At 32.7% G+C, this 22,255-nt stretch overlaps 1 protein-coding gene across 2 annotated transcripts in view; it reads right to left on the reverse strand.

Annotated features, from left to right (window-relative positions):
• MIPOL1 (mirror-image polydactyly 1) overlaps positions 1 to 22,255 on the reverse strand; it is a 304,969-nt gene that overhangs the window by 230,868 nt on the left and 51,846 nt on the right. For both annotated transcript variants that reach the window (XM_056133809.1, XM_056133808.1), the window contains exons 2-3: positions 18,932 to 19,069; positions 18,274 to 18,352 (exon numbers count right to left, since the gene is read on the reverse strand). In XM_056133809.1, coding sequence (XP_055989784.1) covers positions 18,274 to 18,292 — 19 coding nt within the window. In that variant the 5' untranslated portion in view covers positions 18,293 to 18,352; positions 18,932 to 19,069. The remainder of the gene's footprint in view (positions 1 to 18,273; positions 18,353 to 18,931; positions 19,070 to 22,255) is intronic.

The following is a 22,255-nucleotide window of genomic DNA, read 5'->3' on the forward strand; positions in this document are numbered from 1 at the left end:
AACATGTACCCAGGAGTAAGCACTGAATACCACCAGGTATGACCCCCTTCATAAACAAAGAAGAAGCAGATGTCCTAGATGTCTTCTCCAATCTTTCGAATTTAAATGCTCCTTGAGGAAGAAGACTGCATTTTTAGAATAAAAAAAAAATAGGGAAAATAAAATAAGATACCCAACAGAGTATTTATTCTTTGAGGGAAGAGCACATATCTGCTCTGTGCTCAGGACACCACCATGCAGTCTCACGGATTAAACTACCATCAGCCACATGCAAGAATGAGCCTTATTTCTAGCCAAAAGTATCATTTCTAATAATTCATTAGAAATTATTTCTTCAGAGGGTATGGTGCCGCCAGCAGGTCAACCTGTATCCACAGGGTGAGTGCATCAGCAGCCTAATGGTGCCTTCAGGACTCCTAATACCCAAAAACTGCACTCTGGTTGGACCCCAACAACTGAAGACCAAGTTTCCTAAGAAATTAAAAGGCCAAAAATTAGGTATGTGGGAGCAACACCCAAAACCACCTCCCGCTCAGCTATACAAGTTCATTTATTAGTCTTGCTTTAGAGACTCATAATAAATCTCAAGGGGGTTCAATTCTCAGTATTCCATCCCATATGGTCCCCTGAGCACCACCAGGAATAATTCCTGAGTACAGAGACAGGAATAACCTCCTCAGTATTGCCGAGTATGACCCAAAAAGACAAAAAAAAAAAAAATTTAAAAAAAAAAAAGAAGAAATCTTGAGAGAGATCAAAGCCGCAATTAATCTCAGACCTGTGCAAGGCTGAAGAAAAAGAAGTAAATTGAAGGGGGATGGGTTATCCTGGTGCCCACCTAAGCAGATCCTCCAGCAGCCACTTTCTCCGACAATCCAAAATCACTGCTATGCCTCTGGCTGGACTCCACAGTCTCAGGAGAGTCCTCACCAAGATATGAACCTGTTGAAAATTTGGGTATGTGGGTTCTGTTACTGAAATCTCCAGGCTTTCTTGGGGTCAGGATGGACTACTACTCCCCTCTTCGCTATACTCCTGGAAGCACTGGCAGTCACCCCCACAAACCAACTTCAGCACCACCATGTATAAGCTCTACTACAAGCCTTGCAGCAGAGATTCATAAATAAATCTTGAGATCAAGTGACAGTTAATCTTGAACCCGTGCAAGGCTGAACAGACTGAGGTAAATTGGGGAGATGGAGGCAGGTTACCCTGGTGCTTACCCAAACAGAGCCCCAGGCAGCCGCCTGTTTCCACAATCCAAAATCAGATTGCCCCCACCAGACTCCACCATCTCACAATGGACCACACCAAGATATAATCTACTGAAAACTCAGGTATGAGGGTTTTGTGACTGAGATTTCCAGTATTTCTCAGGGTCAGAATTGGCTACCTCCCCCCATATCCCTGTACTTCTGGAAGCCTTGGCAGTTACAACCACACCCTAAAGCGGTCACCCAGTTACAAAGCTACTCTAGCCTTACTGTCCTGAAAATAATACTAAACACTCTGAACAAACACGATGGACTCTTTGTACCTGTACTGCAAACCATAATGCACAAAAGGAAAGGAGAGAGAGGAAGAAGAAAAGTGCCTGCCAAGGAGCGAGGCTGGGAGTCTTGGGGGATGGTGGGCGGGAAACGAGGGACATTGATGGTGGAGAATGTGCAATGATGGAGGGATGAGTGTTGAATCATTATATAACTGATACCCAATCATGAACAGCTTTGTAATGATCTATCTCATGGATATTCAATTAAAAAATTAAAAGAAAAAAAAACAATGTGGAGTTCATGCCTCCTTCAGTCAGCATAATTGATAGCTAAATAGGAGAATTCCTACATTAAAATAATTATTTGCTTCAAAATAAGCAAAACTTCTTTAAATTATATTATTCAGGACCAAAGTCAGATTGTAAATGATTTAGGGCTGGAGCGATAGCACAGCGGGTAGGGCGTCTGCCTTGCACGCAGCCAACACGGCCGACCCGAGTTCGATTCCTCCGCCCCTCTCGGAGAGCCCGGCAAGCTACCGAGAGTATTCAATATGCCAGACACAGTAACAACAAAGTCTCCAATGGAGACGTTACTGGGCCTGCTCGAGCAAATCGATGATCAACAGGAGGGCCTTTACTTTACTTACTTTTGGTAAATTATTTCACGTTGAGGGAAGAAACCAGGTTATCACATATTGCAAGATTATCTATGGGTAAAGGAAAAGTTGACTTCATTTAAAATGTAAAAGCAGAACAAACATGAGAGGAGAATTACTTGAACAATACAAAAGCATTTCTTGCATTGAAATAAGATGTTATATTGCGGAAGTAAAAATTCCTAACATGATGTGTATCATTTGTAAATAGACTGATGGAACAAAGAGACTGGTGGTGAAGGATCAGAAAAAAAATCAAGAAAACAGGAGTACTCGAAGAGTCACCCTTAAAGACACTGAAGTTAAGGGGAGGTGAGAGAGCATGGAAAGGCAAAATGAGAAGAGGAATGAGAACTAAATGCAAAGACATTGTTGAGTGCAGAAATATGCTAGAAAAAAAATCAGTGACTGATGAGAAAGTTGAGAAGATTGAATGGAAGAGAATGAAAGCTGAGAAGACTGAATGAAAGAGAATTGATTTCTTTTGACCTATTAAAATTTTGAAATAGGGACCAGATCAATAGTATAGTGGGTTAGGCACCTGCTTTACATTTGACCAACCAGGGCTCAATCCCCAGCACCTCATATATTTCCCCAAGACTACCAAGGTAATCCCTGAGTACAGAGTCAGGAGTAAGCCTGAGCACAGCTGGGTAGGACACAAAAACAAATTAAAAATAAATGAAAACAATAAAATGTTGAAATAATTCTAGTTTTTGTTACAAAATGGTGCAAAAAATTCTTTATATGCTTTACAGATTCCCAAGTGCTTGCATTTTACATATATTTTCCTTTACTTAAAAATGGCTTTATTGAAAGAAAATTGACATACAACTGCACACATATAAAGTATACAAATTAATTATACATCATCATAACCAAGGTATCAAGTATATGTGAAAGTCATGAAAGTCTTGTTTTATTCCTTTTGAATGTTTCCTACTAGTTTTTACTGTCTTCTCCCATCTTGAGAAAACTCCCGAGTTATTTTGTCACTATATTGTCCTGCCTTTTCGAGAATTTAAATTAAATTAAATTCAGTTGTCCCTTTCTTCTGACTTCCACTCAGCATGTTTATTTTGAAATGCGTTTGTGTTATTATGTGTACCAGCAGGTTATTCCTTCTAAATGCACACTAGTAAACCATTAAGTACATGCTTACTGGTAAAGTTTTAAATATGTTTTTGTTTGGTCTCCTTTGGCTGGGACCCTTTGGACCTCTTGATTCTGGATGCACAAACTCCTCAACTCTGCCTGGGACCTCCTCAGCTCAAGAAATCAGCTATGATTTTTTTGACTAATGTTTCTTCACTACTTTCCTGTTCTTCAGGAACTCCAGTGATTTTTATGTTGCTCCTCTTGATCTCATCCTATAGTTTTCTCTGTTCACATATTGTGAAACTTATTTCCCATCTTCTTTTATTTTTCTAGAATACTCCTGCACTCATTTTATCCTCAGTTGCTCTTACTCTGCAGCCAAAGAGCCTTACACCAATTTTTTTTCTTTGCCTTTCTTAATTTTGCCTATGTTAAATTAAGTAGCTTTGGTAACTATAAATAAAGCTGCTATGAACAACTACACACTAATCTTTGGATGCAAGTATGTTGTACTTCTAGGATGAATGTCTGGAAATGAAATGGTAGGTACATTCTAACTCTTGAATAGCACAAGATTGAAATGCTATTGCCATTTTCATGCAGCAAATATCACCAACCTGAGAAATCAGGTGGTGGGGTTGGGTGAATTAACCCAAACAAACCACTGATAAGATACCAAGAACTGACTAAAGTTTTTGGAGAATCTAAAATTACACACACAATTTTGAATGTACAGAGAGTTGTGCCCTTCATCCCAAATTGTTTATGGATTAGTTATGCTGAACTTATCAAGATCCTGTTGAATATTTTCTACTGTTTCTGTAGCATTTTACAGTACTTTCAGCAGTGCATGAGAATGCCAGATTGTTTCACTTCCTTGTTGAGAGTTGATATGAGCAATCTTTTAAACTTCAATTTTTATTGGTTTTAGTTGCAAATCATTCTGGTTTTAATTTGTACCTTCCTAATAACTAATGATCTATATATTTTTTTCCATGGACCTAGTCCCCATTAAAGTACCTTCATTGACAAAGTATTCATTCAGATATTTTGTCCATCATTTTCTTGGGCAGTTTGTTTTTCTCATTATTGAATTTTGGAAGACGTTTATGCATTCTAAATATAATTATTTGATAGACATGTGATTTGCAAATTAGTACTATCACTATGTAGCTTGTCTTTTCATCCTCTAAAATCTCTTTAAAAAAGCAGAAGCTATTTATTTGATAGAAACAAATCATACAGTTTAGCAGAAAGATCTTTAGAAAGGTTACTGAGATGAATATGCTAAAAGCTTCAGTTGAGCCATTTACACTGCCCTATTACTTGAAAGCAAATTTTATAGTAAATAAAAACATGCAACTCAATAAATCCAACCTAAAAGGAGTTTATGGCTCTATTTTGCACACTACTCAATTAGATAGCTGTTTAAAACCAAAGCATGGTGGATTCTAATTAAAATCTCTGAGTAGATGAAAGATTAAAATCAAAACTATTCTATTGAGTCCCCACTCAAACTTTCAAATGGAAACACTTTTTTTTAGTAATTTGATTCAGTATTTAATCAGTCACTGCTATTTCATCATATAGCAATAGCAATACTGCTTGTTGTTTTTCTCCATATGGACTAAATAATAAATTATCAATCTTTTTATAATTCATCAACTACAAAATCTAATTTTTTTAGACTTTGGTTAAACAACGGGAAATGTTTAATTCCTGCTCTTCTGCAGACATGTTGTATTATTTGGATATAAGCAGTTGGCCACTTACAATCAAATACATTTTCTATTTTTTTTGCAATTACAATATAATGTTAGCAATGTCGTGCAAATGTCCTGTACCATTTGAAAATGAACTGAAAGAATATTACTAAGTGTCCTTCAAATGCTTTCACTTCTGTAACACATTTACTTACCTGAGAAACATGGATAGATTTATTGAATACTTTTTAGAATCTTAACATATATGTCTAGGTATACTACATTATATGCTTTGAAGGCACTAGATCTGTCTAGTAATTTTAGGGGGGCAGGGATGTTGGGCCACACCTGGCTGTGTTTAGGGTTAAATACTGGCTGTGCTCAGAGATCACTTTTGGTGCAGCTTGGAGAACTGTATGGGATGCAAAGGGATCTAACCTAGGTCAGCACATGCAAGGCAAGCAGCGCCTTCACCACTATGCTGTCTCTCTAGCCCTAAATCTAGTACAGTTAGTGCCATTTCTTAGATGATATTCATGCTATTCTCTTCTGAAGGTCATCAGCAGTGCCAACCATCTCAATATTAGCGGTGCAATTTGATTCTCAATTACTTGGGCTGAAAAATGAACAGTATTACATATCTTTGCCAATCTTAGAAAATAAACTTTGGGGATTTTTTATTTTGGGTTTCAGTTCTCCATAAAACAAAACAGTCAATATATAGTATACTTCGTTAAATTGATGCTACCCAAGAAATCAGGTCACAAAGCCAAAAATAACTTATTTCACAACTACCACACAGAAACAAGAAAGAAGGTGGCTAGAATCAAATAGGGATTCTTAGAGGCTGGGAAATTCTGTTCTGGCTGGCTTTGTAAATAGTTTGTGACAACTGGTATCTGTGTAAACGGATTTGATGGTCCCCTGGGGGGTCAATACTGTTTACAGAGCTGTTTCTTCAGAGTGGTTGAGTTAGAAATGTCTCTAGGGATTCTGTGGAGTTACTCAGAATAGCAACATCCTAGCTACCTGAGAGCAGAGGTTAAAAAAAAAAAAAAGATAAGGGAACAGGCAAAGTATATAGGCAAGTACATTCAAATAAATGGATTGCTTACTCCATAAAATATAAGTATTACAATACTTACAGGATTTTATATCCAAAGTCAACTTTGAAGGAGGCAATTTGTTATTGTGTTAGAAAACTTGTTAACATGACTTGTAATCACTTTTTTTAATTATTTTTTAATTGGGGAGGGAAGATGATTACTTATAAGTACATCACCTAATTCTATTAATACATAAAGGCATAATAATAGCTTGTTTATTCCTTTTTGGCAATATCATTGCATTATATAAGAAAAAAATTAAGTGTATTTTGATTTTTATTAGAGAGCCATGATTTATAAAGTTACTGATAGTTCCATTTTAGGTATACAATAATTCAACGCCAATCCCTCCACAACTGTCAATTTTCCTCCACCAGTATTCACAGATGCCCTCCTCGTCCAATCCCCACCACAACCCGCCTGTCAACTTGACAGACACATTACAAAGTTTCAGTCGTTGCTGCTTAGATCTCCTAAAAAAATAAAAGTGATACAAGAGACACTATTAAATAAGGGAATAAAAATTCTGTAGTAGTCCTATATATATATACATATATATATACTACCTTTTTTCAATGATTAAGATTATTCTCAATGTTCAATGATTAAGAATGTTCCTCATGTTCCTTAATAAGCATTACTTTCACCATAATCAGAATACTGAAAAATCAAAATAGTATCAGTAGCTCCTAATAATTTCTATCAATTGCTTAAGCAGAATGTATTTTTTTCTGTGTATAATACTATTACTAATGACCTTTAACAAATATTTTCCACTATTATAGCCTTTGTTTTGGCAAGGGTTAGCTTTTCTTGCACACAGACCTAAGATAATGACTTTTCTAAAAAAAATCATAGTAGCAAAAACATAAAAAAAAATTCTCCCATATCATTGTAGTTCTATCTGATGGGGTTGTACAAGAGAGAGTTTTACATCATCCCCTCCCCCCCCAAAAAAAACAAATTAGTGAAATTATGTCTTCCAAACAGTAAAACTTGTAAGGATGCTAATCACTGACTCCAGGATTTAAATAATGTCTCCAACACAGCAAATTACCAAAACTTTCAACTACCATCAATAAAAAGCACTTAATACTGGTACCACCTCAAAAGAGTGTTGTGAGGATTAAATTATTTACATTATATAAGGTATTTTAGTGTCAGCACAGAAAACACATGTTAGAAGTCAACAAATGTTAGTAACTATGAAAAGCTGATTTGATAAAGCAAATTATTAATTAAATATAGTAAGAAATGGTTATAAAATACATAATAAAAGTATATCTTTCATACAAAAATAAAATTTATTAGAAAAATATGAGCAGACATAGCAATTGAAAATAAAGCCTACCTCACTAAAGGAGAAACATCAATTACACTAAAGAAAAATATCTGTCATGATTAAAACTACCATTTAATACATAAAGCTTTATAAAATTTGCACAAAATATAAAACTAATAAATTATAGAGGTAATGGGGCTTCAAAATTTAGAATCCTGGCATTAGGGAAAGTTTCTAAAAGAAAATTCAATGATATGGAAAAAAATTCATAGTACATTTTGTAATTTTAGTACCAGGGCAGGAAAATAACAAATTTAAACATCATGTTTTTGTAGTATAATTTGTGTACTCATAAATACTGGTATACAGTATTACATACAATCAGGACTGACAAGGAGGTCAAAGACACTTATCCTTAGAGAATCTAACGAGTTATGGGATATGGAAAACTTTTAGGTTCTTTGCTTTAAAAATGCAATATTTTTAGTTACATACAGCGTACTATCTCTTAAGAGCCATCTCTCTCTCTCTCTCTCTCTCTCTCTTGGTTAAACAGTTATAAGAAAGGTTGGGGAAACCTATACCTTTCACTTTCATTAGTCCAGATACCCAATGCCAATATTTCAAGTGCTCCAAGGCACAGGTAGCTAGAGGCTACCAAGTTGGAAACCACAGATGGAGCTGTATTGGATATATCGGGGACAAGTAAAATACTTGGTGGGGAGGCTAGTAAGTAAAGAATACTTTATAAAGGCTTCCAAAGTTAGAAAGTAACATTTGAAACTGTCAATATCACATAACTTTTTCTCTTGGATATGAGACTAGGTACTTGAAATAAATTATAATCTTTACATATCTATACATGATTTCATATCTAATGTCAAAAAGAAGCAGCATATCTAAATATGTTTACAAGTAGTAGTGCAGTTATTTCACCTGTGATTAAAACAACTCAATGAATGACAATCAATACAATTTTTCAAATCATTAACTGGTTTGTTTCAAATCATAAAACTTACTATACTATGATCCTGTTGTTTCATTATTTTTTAAAAAGCCATTTGAAATGATGGAACCATATTATTTTTAAAGAACTTTTTGCTTCTCTGGTATGAAATAGTCACAAATAATATCAATATCCACTTTAGTGGGTAAAAGGTCAAATTTCTATGTAAGAGGTAAGTTCTATCATGTTTCAACTTCAAAACTGTATTATTTCACCATGTGAATACCTAAAGCTAAGACTACCTAATTAACTTATGTACAAATACCATAAGGTCTTGTAGAACTAATACCACCCAATTTAAACCATTACTGAAATGATTATGAAAACTAACCTAAAACTTGGTTAACCAATATACCATAATCTTTATTCTTTTTTCCCCAGTGTTACAAACTATTTGACTAACTACACCTATTTCTTACTTTCAGATTTTCTCATTTTATCTTGTTTTAAAATAGAACTTATATAAACTAATTAAAAATTTGAACTGTCTTAAATTTCTAGAACAGAAAAATAATGTTCTACAGCAGCATGTAAAATAGTCTTCATGATTAACACTGCTTGCTTATTAAGTATGGACACACACCAATTTTTCATGCACTCAACAATTGCAGAAATTACTTATGGAAGGCAACTTTTGCAAGACAAAGTAGAAAGAGGAAAAAACTGACTTTCTAGATATGTGCCTTTCATTTTATTTAAGGATATTTTAGACTTAGGAAACATAACAGAAGAATCAGCAGTCAGATAGTAAGTGGAAATCACTGAAAACACAATGTTAGTTCTAATGGATGGATGATTGTGTTTGGTCTTTTGAAACTTTGAAGTATAGGTAAGTCTTGATCACACAAATTAATAAATCCTAAAGCTGGAGTTAACAATAACCATTACACCCAAATTCTGCAGCTTAGCCCAGCCAATTTTTCAAAAGGTCAGGTTGTGAACTGGAGAAGATCAGGGAGGTCCACCGCATAGCTTTGTTGCCAGGCATCTCTCGTCTGGATTGTTGCAGGCATTTATTAGTATTCGTCAGCAGACTCAACAGAGCAAACAAGAAATTCAAGCACGAATAATAAAATGAAATGCTGCTATATAACCCTTTGTCATTCAGCAAATATGGGACTTTTTAGCTACATTGTTCCTAAACCTGGGTTACTACTTTAATTTTTCTCCACAGTACTGACTGAATGAGTATGCATGTGTGTTAAATGCAGAGCTCCCCTAACAACTGCAGGACTGCCATTTAATCTGTTGGTAGATGGACCATTTCCTGTGGGAACCCTAGCTATGATTTCCAGATCCACCAAATAAATCTCAGATTAAGATTCCAAATGAAACCTGCCTTTGGCAGATAAAAAATGTCAAGATGGATATAAACAGTAAAATTATAAATTATCTAGGTGTTGCATGACAAACCAATGTTCAATTTTTTTTTGTTGACACGTGCCCAGATATCAAAAACTATATGAGACATTCATCAAATGTCACACTTTCATAATATTGGAGCCATCATTAAAACTGTTTGACTAAGGACCTCAAAGTGTTTAAGCAGTAGCTCAAAAGTATATTTGTGCAAAGTAGAAGAATAAATTTACATATCAGCAGCAGCTCATAAGGGATGGGTAAATATTCTGTTTATCTCTCATTGTAATTCAGGTTACTTTAAATACGAGGTTTTAGAAAATCATTATGCTCTATATGGCATCATTACATAACTTCTTATGCAAATGACGTGTTTTACTCAAAATCACCATTTGTTTCTCTCGGTGGGGGGAGAAACAAAGCATAAAAGGAAAAGGTAGAGACTCATTTTATTAATCAACTGTGATTATTATGCGTCTTGTTAGTTACACTACAGTGTCATTAGCTTCTTGTAGAGTTATCATTTTTAAGGGTGAAAGAAAAAAAGGTTTACTACACAAGATGATAAAAGCCTGAGATAAGTAAATTTGTCTGTTTTTTATGTTTTCATTTCAAACTATTTGGGGGAGGGGCAAAGACTTTTTTTTTAAAGAAAAAGGTAATAAAGGACCAATATAGAATATCTTAAGAGAACAAATGGCCTATTAAAAATGCAGAGGAAGTCTCTGATGCTAGTCTCTATTGCATTCTCAGGGGATCAAGGACTGCTTTTTTTAATGAAAATTTTTTGTTTTGTCTATGCTCTTCTTACCTGGACTAATGCAGCCTAGTCCTGGGTCTTAAATTGTATACTCCCTGATTATAAAAGACAGGCAATGAAGTTTTCCGAAAGAAACAGCTAGGCTAAATTTTTTTTTTTAACTTTGAATACTTGAAAGCTTTTGCGAAAGGTTTCGGTGACTCTAAATTTTACACTAGTTTATTGATAAAAATTTAAAATCTAATTTACTTAAAATATAAATTTTTTCCAACTGTAAATTCTTTATATGTCCTCAAATCTGTGGATAAGATATTCAATACCCTATACTATATTCCAAATATTAGAGCTAATGTACAAGGCTGCATCCTTAAGGACTTCATATTTGTTCTGTCTTTTCTGTCATATTTTCTCCAATATGTTTTACTAGTTCACAGAAACTAATGTTAAATAAACCTTATATATCATATACTCTTAGGTATTAGTATTAATGAAGGAAATAAATCTTCTGTCTAATCCTGATTACATATATGTACTAATAGGGTTCAAAATGACAAATATTATTATATTTTGGAATATATCAAATTATGTTAGGCATAGCCAGTAAAACTGTTAAAAAGCAGAATAAAAATTTTAATTAAAAATACTTAGCAAAACAAACACTCTAAAAAGTTCTTATTGATCACATCTACACAAGTATGATGTGATCAATAAGAACTAATCATTTTAACCTTCACGCACACATGAGCAATGAGATTTTAAAATAACAATAAGATTTTTAAGACATCAAAAATAGAATTTTCTAAAATAATCACTTTTCATTCTGAATCTCACCAAAGTTTTCCATTTAGCAAAGAACTGTTAATATTACCAAAAGCTAAATATTTGAACAGTTTTAATTCAAGCAATTAGACTATAAAATAGGTTACAGAACATTTCAAAATGTTGTGTTCCTGATTTGTTCTAATTTTTTTTTTATTATTCTAAAAAATGTTGTATAAAAACACATTTAAACACAAAACCCACACACCTAAAGACTCTCATCGAGAAAAACTATCTAAATTTCTCTGGACAAGACTAATGTTCTACCTAAGCTGCTTTGATTAAAAAATTATACACATTAAAAGATGGGAGTATATGCGATCCCCTAAATTATTTCACTTTAACAACTGGAGTTCTTCTTAACCAAAAGTGGTACCTAATATAGTAGATGCAATCCTACTCTACAAATAGTTAACTAGAAAAAAAATACTTGAAAGGGTCTTCTATTTAATTTATTCATCAATGTATGTCGACTCAGATATTCCAAAGCAACAAAATGTCAATGCACACTCAGGACTTTCTAGCAATCATACCAAAGGTGACATATATGGTCACCATAGAATAACAATAGTGATGGACTAAACATGATAAACCAAAACTCTAATTTCTAGATATTAGAAAATTTAATTTCTAGAAAATTAAAGATTCAGTAATATAAAGATTTGGGTTGTAAAAGTGTTCCAGGAGGTGCTCTCCATGAAAGAGTCACAACCATAAATGAATAAGCATTTTTGTTGAAGAGTTCACTATCTAAAAGATGGAGAATACAATGCAAAGTAAAACTTAAAACTTTAATTTCAAAATAAACTATTCATATTTCCTGACCAAAAATAACTGCGAGACCAGACAGCAAAAGTAGAGATGAACTTCCTTCAGTCAAATATTCACAAGTTATACAACGGGTGGGTCATACCAATAATTTAGAAGTAGGGAAATAAAGGTCCCTACTTTAAAGGAAAGTTACTATTCTTAACTTTTTCACTGCTGTATTTATTATATATTATATTTTTATAGAGTACCACATAAACAGTATAGCATGAAATGATTAGACATATTGTAAATGCTATAAAAATATGTATTTTCTCACAAATGTTCCCTTATTAAGAATTTCTAGATAGACTCAGCAATTATAGCAAATGTACAAGTATATCGGAGTATGATATGTACAAGTATATTGAAGGTGGGGAGGAGGAGGGATCGATAAAGGGAATTTTTAATTATAGCAAATGTATAAGTATATCAGAGTATGATATGTACAAGGATATTGGAGATGAGGAGGAAGAGGGATCAATAAAGGGAATTTTTAACTTTCAACTCAATTCTGATATGAACTTTTCTCTACAGTAAGTTCAATAAATAACTGCAATTCAAAGATGCACTCTGAAACACATTATCCTACAATTTTATACCAATTAAAAATTAATGCCAAATAAAATATAGTTTGCAGCAAAAATTCACAAATGTGAATACTCCTATACTGAATAAATACCAGAACAGTTGTTAAATGAACTTTATAATGGCTAAAAACTTGCTCTCGGAAGTCTATTTTTCTACTGGAAATAAGTAGCAAATTCATTTCTAACAAGCTTAAAAAATGAACACCTAAAATCCCATTTTCATAAACATTTAAAATATGGGATTTTAAATATAAAAACAGTATAACCACAATCACAGAGAGTAGTCATGTATTTCTTCAAGAAATGAATCAATCCTTATTGGCCACCTGCCAGTAATCCTAAAACTATTTTCTTAAATATCCTACATGGTTATATGCAAAAAACTATATGCAATCTATTAAGTTAAGAGGTATGGAGATAAGCAACATTATTCTGAGCTCAGACAAATTCTTCTTTAATCCCTCTGCGGCATATGGAAATTTTTTGAAAGTGCATTCTAAAATATATACTTTCCCAAAGTGTAAGTTTATTTGCCATACATTACACTAAAGATAATAGTGTGATGATTTTGATTGCAACTGAGTTTTCAATACAGAGATTTTATTCTAAATAAACAGCATTGATTTTGGTCTGGGAAAAAAAAACTAAACATAAGCTATAGTACTTTGGAAAAGCTGTTTCTAAAGATAATGGAAATATATTTAAATAGACTTCTTATAAAATTTAAAATACTGTTCTTTATTTATATTTAATACTTTTGAAACTTTCTAATACAGCTACCTTCCATAGTTGGATGGAGTAATAAGAAAAAAAAAACTAAACGTAAGCTATAATACTTTGCAAAAGCTGTTTCTAAAGACAATGGAAATATATTTAAAGAAACCAGACTTCTTGTAAAATTTAAAATACTGTTCTTTATTTATATTTAATACTTTTGAAACTTTCTAATACACCTACCTTCCATAGTTGGATGGAGTAATAACAATCACATTTATTTCGGCCTTTAAAAATGTCGACAAGCTTTTTAAAAATATCTGTTAAAAGCGTTACCAACACCATTTCAGTAAGAATAATTGTAATGGTATGTGGACTACATATAAATAAATTTTCTGTTTCAGGTTTTATAGTAGATTATCTTAATACTCAGTCCCTAATTTTCACTATATTGCTAAAGGAATTATCAGCCTATTACATAGTCAAGAAGAGTGTTAAGAAAAAGACACAAAATCAAAATCAAGATCTACCCAACTTAAATCTGTGTTCTTTCTATAATAGTTTACTGTAATTACAAAATGCATTGGTTCTCTAGTACAATTTACTTTCAACTTTAAAATAAAAAGTTGTAGAATTATTTTAGGGAAAGCATACTTTTACTTACTAAAATTCCAATGATTAAATATAGTACAAGTTCTGTAACTTAACTCACAAAATATAATACCTAGATATCTTAAATGCCCAGAACTTCAAGGACTGTTTAAATACCTAGTAATTTTTTCCCCAGATACCACAAAAACGGAAGTCCGTTTTATACAACTTACCATTTACTTCTCTGCTACAAAACAAAAATAATTTATGAGAATAACAGACTTCTACAGTCAACTTCACTCATAATGAACAACCAGGCATGTTTTATAGTGTTGCAATGATGTGTATTGTAATCAAAATATTTGCAAATCATGGAGTATTTATAGATATAATTTGTTACACAACCACAGATAAAAAGTAAAAAGAGTACAAACTGTGTGAAGAGGAAAAAAAAACAATAATGAAAGGGTTTGATGTTGGTACATGAGTTCCCAATCCAAACAAAAATAAACAGTGTTCTGATTTTAATATGAAACTAATGAACCATGTTCTAGTTACCTTTTACTCGGTTTTATTTCATCTGTGTAGAAAACTCTAAAAAGCATGACTACAAAAGGTAACAGCTACTTCAATTCTAAAATAAAGGGATGATTACTTTTTACTTGATTTAGCAAGACAAGAGTATTGAGATATTTGGTTTACTACAATAAAATACATCACGTAAGGACTCTATTAAAATAAGCAGTTCTAGAAGTATTTTTTTCACCTCAGGTTTCAAATAAGTATAATGATTTGGTAACATTTCTATTTTTAAGCTTAAGAGAAAGTAGTTTAAAACATGATTCATATATGAATTAAGATAATATACAGATTAAAAAGAAATACTTGGTATAAAATACCTATTCATTAAGAATATGATTTTGTAAATAATAAACCAAAAATATTAAGAAACTTCTAAAATTGAAAGATTTCTGTTCAAAGCTTTGTCCAATTTGGGTGATTCTTTTTACCTTACCTTTAAGAAATATTTAAAATATAATAATTTGGAACATGCTATAACCTTTTTATAACCTTTCTTAGGGAACACTGACCCCTAAAGGTTCTAAATTTAAATAAGTTTCATAATATTATAAACTTTACTGCACATCCAGGCTTTATTTATCTACATAATTATAGGTATCTGTACCATGGTGAGTATGTTTATTCATAAATAACATGTGAACTATCTCAATGAACTGTTACGTACTATGAAAAAAGCTATGTTTCTGCTAATATAATTAAAAATGGAAAATTAATAAATATCCAGGAACTTATATATGACAAATAACTATTCAGAGATTTCTGACCTTTTAAAATTCTTATGTATGTGTAGATTTACAAGCAAATGCCAAAAATGGCTAAAGAGTGACAACTCATTCAGCGGGTTCATTAAATTAAGTCCTTGACTATTTTTTTTAAAGAACTCCAGAAAAATATGAAGTTTTCACCTAAGGACAAAACATGAAATCATAAAATTTTGTGATAAATTCTCCCATGATAACACAAGTTTATTCACTCACATTCTTTCCATCATCTTAAAAATTTCACCTCTTTCGGATGCTTTTTAACTACTTAAACTAATTTATAGAAGTCTTTACCCATCCTACCTATCAACAAAGAAAAATGTACATCACAGTCCTCATTAAAGTCTATCTCAATCAAGACTGAAGTCAGAATATTTCATCAATGTCTCTACAAAAAAGGCAGGAAGGAAATAGGCACATCCATATAATGAACTTTCTAAGATAATAACAAGGCATATCTGTCACTTAAAATAATCTAATTTTCTTAAAAAATTAAGATAATATGACAATGGTCTATAAACATTAGAGTAAAATGGAATATTGGAGTAATTTGTATTTTATAATAAAGTCAACAAATGTCGGTATCAAAAAGATGACCATTTGAAATTTTACTGTTTAGATATAACCATTATCATAAAACTCAAGATATACTACATTTACCCATTTAATTTTATGTCTTAATATTTCATTAACAGGAACTTACATGAAGGAGTCTTATTCCCATTTTGGATGTCAATATAAAATGCTTGTAAAAACACAAATATTCCTATGATGTTTCTAGTACTTCCAGTGAGGCCTATATGACTTCTGTAAACTATTTAAGCATCTGATGTCTTCAGTTCTGAAATCTTCCTCTCCATAAGATTCCTAGAGCTTCCACTGCTACCTTTCTTAAAACTTTCCTGGTTATTCTATATTCAAGAAATGTATTTCCTCTATAGTCTCCAGCTCATTACATAAATTCAAAACAATTCCTCAGGCTCTTAAAGATACTTTCATCTTTAACATGAATATGACTTACACAGTAATCAGACTCTCCAGAAAAATGAGCAATGCAGACATCTGTTTCATTCTCTTTCCTTATTCTCATATAGAGTAAGTTAAACTGTTTTATGTTCTTCAAAGTTTGGTTATTTGTAAAAATGAACAAAAACAGCTATGACACATTAGTTCTCAATTTCACATCAAAACAGCCTTATCACAAACTTGAATTAGTATGGATTAAAGTTGTCATGGAAGTCACTACACTATTAACTTTGCATTAAAAACCTTTTAACCAACTTATTTCATGTAAAAGTGTTTTAGTTATCTGGATTTTAACCTCAGAATAAGAAATCGCAGGTCAAATAAAAGAGAAAAGTTGCTAATAGTAGGCAAGTAGTACAAGGAAAATGTCTAACTCAAAAATCAAAACCAAGCACACAAATTAGGGGAAAAGTATATTCAGAAAGCATAGCATCCTTTTAAACTTCAAAAGAAAGTACAGCTGCTAACTTTAGTACAGTGATGACAACCCTCAGAAGTGTCCTTCAATCACCTGAGAAAGGTAACCACGGGGGTGATACACGGTGAAAGGGAGTGCTGCTTGAGGTGGGGGGATTAAAAAGAGAGAGATGCATGCTACGTTAATTTACAGGAAATAAAATGATGTTATGCAATACTATATTAAGAATGACTTACTTCCTAAGGATTCCAAATTTTCAGTATTTTACTGAAAGAGTACTGAAAGAGGTCTCAATAAAAGAAAAAGTCCGAAGATTTGTTTAAACCTCTCTACGGATCCTGCTTTATTAAATGCGAAAGAGGAGAGAAGAAAGGAGAAGAGAGTGAAGTAGAGAAAGAAGAGAGACAAGAGAATGAAAGGAGAAAAGAGAGGAGAAAATACAGAAGAAAGTGGGGAGAAGTGAGAAGGAGAGAGAAGGGAGAGAGGTGAAGGGAGGGGAGAGGTGAAGGAAGAGAGCTGGACATGCTCTACCTATAGAGGCAGAGTCAAGGATGAATGTGCTCCACCTACCTACCTGCCTACCTACTGGTCTCTCTCTCAGTTTGTCTTTCAGACAGTGCATGACACATGACACCCCCCATCCCGTGCTCTGTTATCTCTGCCCCTACCCCCGCCCCCATTCTTAGTGTCTTGGTGTCTTTCTCCATCTTTCTATCCATAAACATATCTGCATTATCTCTGTTGCTCAAAGTTTCTCAGACTCTTCTAGTCCATCATTTGTGACTCTTCCTCTTTCTAGACATTGTCTATATCTTGCTCTCTCTGTTTCTAAGAGTTCATTGCTCTCTCGTACACATTTGTCTATCTTTTCTCTCAACGTGTTTGTACCACTTTTGGTATATTTTATTGAGTATACTGTTTTGGGGGTGTCTGTGTGTTAGGTTGGGCTTTCTCTGCGTATCTGTTTCAGTCTCTCTCTATGTCTGTCTCTTTCTCACTATTTTTATTACCCGATGCCCTTTCTTGTAAGCATTGGTGTATCACATAGTCTGTGTGTTTCTCCATATTTTCATTTAGTATCTCCCTTCCTGTGTCTGTGTCTGTCTCTGTTCTTCCCAAGAGCACCTCTCTCTATGCATCTCTCAGTTATAGGCTCAATCTCCTCTATCACTCTCTGTGTTATGTGTGTTTTCTTTATTCCTTTATGGCTATCTTCTATTTGAATATCTTGTATGAGTCTTTTTCTCTGAGAGAGAGAGACACACACACACAGAGAGAGAGAGAGAGAGAGAGAGAGAGAGAGAGTGTGTGTGTGTGTTTCTTTGTACTTCTTTGGAATGTGGGTCTCTGTATGTGCACAAAAAAAGTGTAGGAGTAAGTGACGCACAAACACGTGCCCTGGTCTGCCTTAAATACATTGCTTTGTACAAACACACTTCGTTCAGTGTCTTGATCTAGCATAATACCTGGGGTTGGTATTAATGCCTAAAAAGTCCTTACCTTTTGACCAGTCTTCCATTTGTACTTCTGTTCTTGTTTGCTCTGGCAATGTCTCTTGCTCTTGCTCCAAGATTTGAAGCTAAATTAAAGCCAAGTCTAGATAAATAAACTTAAAACAATATATCAGGACACACACACCAAAATCTTACTTTAACACAGAATTTATAGGACAAACTTTATTTTTTGAACATTAACAATAGGACAATTAACAGTATATTTTAACAATGAAATCAGTCTTTTTTCCTCATGAAAAGATTCTTTGTTTCACATATATTTAAGTAAATACATTACAGGCTAAGCTTCTAGATATTCTTAATTCTTTGATTAGAAAAATCACTATTTTATTTAACTTAAGTCTTCCCCAACTATAGCAATTTAAGAAAAATCAAAATTTTACTGCTATAAATTTAGACAAAAATTTGTAAATCTGACATTACTATGGTTTAATAAAATTTTTATACTTAAGTAATTTAAGAATGCTGTTCCATTTTTTACAAAAACAAAGACTATCATTAACTTGGGAATTACTGGTATTTCTTTTTTATATTTGTTTTCATTATAAACATGATTAAGCTGTGGCTGTGTAAGGTTTTTTTTTGTTTGTTTTTTTTTGGGGGGGCGGGGGTGACTTTTAAGAAGAATAAAATTAAAGATTTACCTTGCAGCTAGGGCTCCACTTCTTTTAAAAAGTCCTCAAATAAAGCTGTAGTAAGCTTCTCCTTTTCCAATTTTCTCTAAATATGTTGATCTGGAGTTGGCAATCTTTTTCTAAGTTCCTCATTTACTTTTGGATTAGCTGAAAATATAGGAAGTTATTAATATCAAAGAAATATGTTCCAGTCAATGAAGCCATTTCCCTACATATTGCCCAAAAAGGTTAATAATAATTGCAGTCTTTTAATAAGAGATTCATATAGCAAGACATGTAGAAAATACAGTCTTTAATAACCTCTGGAGTATTTTAAAACATGTCTTACAGGACTTAATGTGCTTAGTAATATACTATTTAAAACCATAATTTTATCCCTCTGCAATATACAGTCACTCTTCCTCATCATTTACCCAGCTAATGAATGCCAGCAATTAGTAAAATGTAATCCCATTGCACAATCATTTTAATGCTTTTAGCACTCAGAAAAGTAAACACCAAATTAATACTGCTCAAGCCATATCAGATCCTAGTTGGAAGCAAGCAATTATAGTTCAGCTCCTCAGGTGTAATTAAATGATTGGAATGATTTAGTTCCATAAATGCAAGTTAATTCATAAGCAAGCAACAAATATACTGGGAGTAATTACAAGAAACATTGACAGTCTAAGCAGGGCTAATTCTTTTATGAGCCTGACATAGTAAAATGCTGCCCTCTCCTGGACATACGAGTGAATATCTCAGAACTGAAAACAAAATGCCCAAGATCTCTATATCTAAAAAAACCAAACTTCTAAAAGCCACTAGAAAAATAAAAGTGATCAGCTTTTTAAATTGCTAAATTAAAAGTTAAACATAAAGATTAATCGTCCATAGTTTGTACGCATTTCTGTATTTAATACTTCTCCCAATGAAGCGCTAAATATAAGTTCTAGAACATACCAGATAATTCTTGTATTTCCCATCATGTTTTTGTTTTTTTGAAAGGAAGATCTCTCCAGCAGTGCTGGAGGACCACATGGTGCTGATGATCAAATCCAGGGCTCTTACATGTAAACACGTGTAAAGCAGCCCTTTAAAATAATCTTCTTGACCCAATTATTGTATTTCTAATAAATCAAACCATGTATATACAGTACTGACAGGCTGCAAAGAAACTTTAAGTTCACTGGGACTATCAGGCCAATACCTATATTCTTTTATTGGTAGACTTTAACCGGACTGTTTTACATAATAATTAATTATAACTACTAAAATTTGTAAATCTGATTCAGTATTGCTGTGACCATACATAATGGTTTAAAATAAATGTTTTCAGCAAACATATAATAATCAAACACAATACTGTCATAACCAGTCTTAAAAACATAAAGAAAACATTGGGTACACCAAAAAAAAAAAAAAAGAAAAAAATTAAGACAATCTCAACTTTTCTTAGGTTTAAATAAAAAATTATACATGCATACTATTTAGATGGTTCTTAACTAAACTTTGCATATTAAACTTTCAGAAGCTAATTACCATATATTCAAATTAGACTATAATCAATGAGTTCATGTTAAAAGACATATACTTTTACCACCACACCAAGTAGAACGAACCCTTTGACGTCCTGCAAAATTGAATACATTCTCAAATATTATCAACAGCATGCATGCATTTCAATTCTCCAATAAATGTAAATAATACTGTAGACCAAAATGTGTTTTTATTTTTTTCTTTTGTTTTGGGACCATTGCTGGTCCCCAAATGTCAATTTTTTTTAGAGTTAAATATTACGATAATTTATCTGATAACTGGTGTTGTCCTGGGCTAACTCCTGGCTCTGCACTCAGGAATCACTCCTAGCAGTGCTCAGGGTACCATATGAGATGCCAAAAACTGAATCCAGGTCGGTCACATGCAAGGAAAATGCCCTACCTGCTGTACTATCACTCCAGTCTCTAGATCATAATGTTTAATATTACCAGTATTTGGAGGCGGGGAGGAAGAGAGGGTAAGTGCTTTTCTAATATGTTTTCAAATACATTACAAAAACTGTATTCTAAGTCATATAGTCACATGTATACAAGGAAACAATGTATATAAACAACAAAGCTGTGTAAACAATAAAATCAAAATAACTAAGCTTAAAATGTACAGCACACATCCTCTGCCCTTATTATAACAGTCTTATTTTTCAATTCATATCTTGTACACTGTAAGTTAATTGCTTTTGGAAAGTACTTATTATTCATGTAAAAATTAATGTGCCAATGTGTTTAAATCCTCTTAAATGACCATTCATGCATCTTTCTTCTTTAAGTACCAATGAAATCTGTCAAAAGACATCAATGCAAAATGGTCTTAAAAAAAGTTCTAATAGAGAATCTTTTTCTACTAACATAAGATTTTCATATTCACCAACTTTACTTAAATTCCATTAATTTTTTAAGCTACTTTTAATAAATTCACCAAGTAAAATTTTTAGGCCCCATAGTCTGTCATTTGTGTTCCAGCTGACATTATGAATATTAATAACAGTGTTATCCTGATTAAATAGGCTTCATATGAAATCCCTGTGAATCCTATAGCTCAGACATCTCATTTTTCCAACTCTTTATGAATTTGGATTCAGACATTAAACTGGAAAAATCTTAAAAAACAGATTTAATGGCACATTTGCATATTGTTAAGAAAAAATAGAAGTTCTAATGATTCAGATAATTATAACATACTGTTACTGAAATAGGAGATTTCTACAAACATGCATCATATTTTATATTTCTAATTACTTCAAAGGACAAAGAGCTAATAAAATATGAATTCCTTTTCTTACATTCACCATTCACCATAAAGAATTGACATCAAGAACTTATTTCTGTCAAAAATTCAGATTAGAATGGGATTATTTGGTAGTAGGCATCAAATAAGCTAAGACTTATTTTAAAAATTAACTTGCTATGTCAAAGAAAAAATATTTGTCATTAGTTATATATGTATATAAAAGAATCAAGAAGCAACATAAAATAGATTTCTAATTAAATTCTGTTTCACTGGAAAAATTCAAGTTTAAAAATTGTTCAATATGGACAGAAAATATCCTATTAGCATCTATTCAATTAAAATCTTTTCCATCACAAAGTTCTAACCTCATTCCCTCCACGTAATTTTAATTATCAAATGAAGCGTACTACTACACTGAATGAAACATTAATTTTTCAAAAATCACATACCTCCTCTCTTTAGGTATATGACAATCTAAAAATATCTACTAAGATATTCTACATTCACCCCTATCAAAAAACCGTAGACTGAAAAATTTAAACAAACAACTTTTCGCTCTCAATCGCA

Source organism: Sorex fumeus, unplaced genomic scaffold (assembly GCF_029834395.1).
Source record: "Sorex fumeus unplaced genomic scaffold, SorFum_2.1 ptg000098l, whole genome shotgun sequence".
Classification (NCBI taxonomy): domain Eukaryota; kingdom Metazoa; phylum Chordata; class Mammalia; order Eulipotyphla; family Soricidae; genus Sorex; species Sorex fumeus.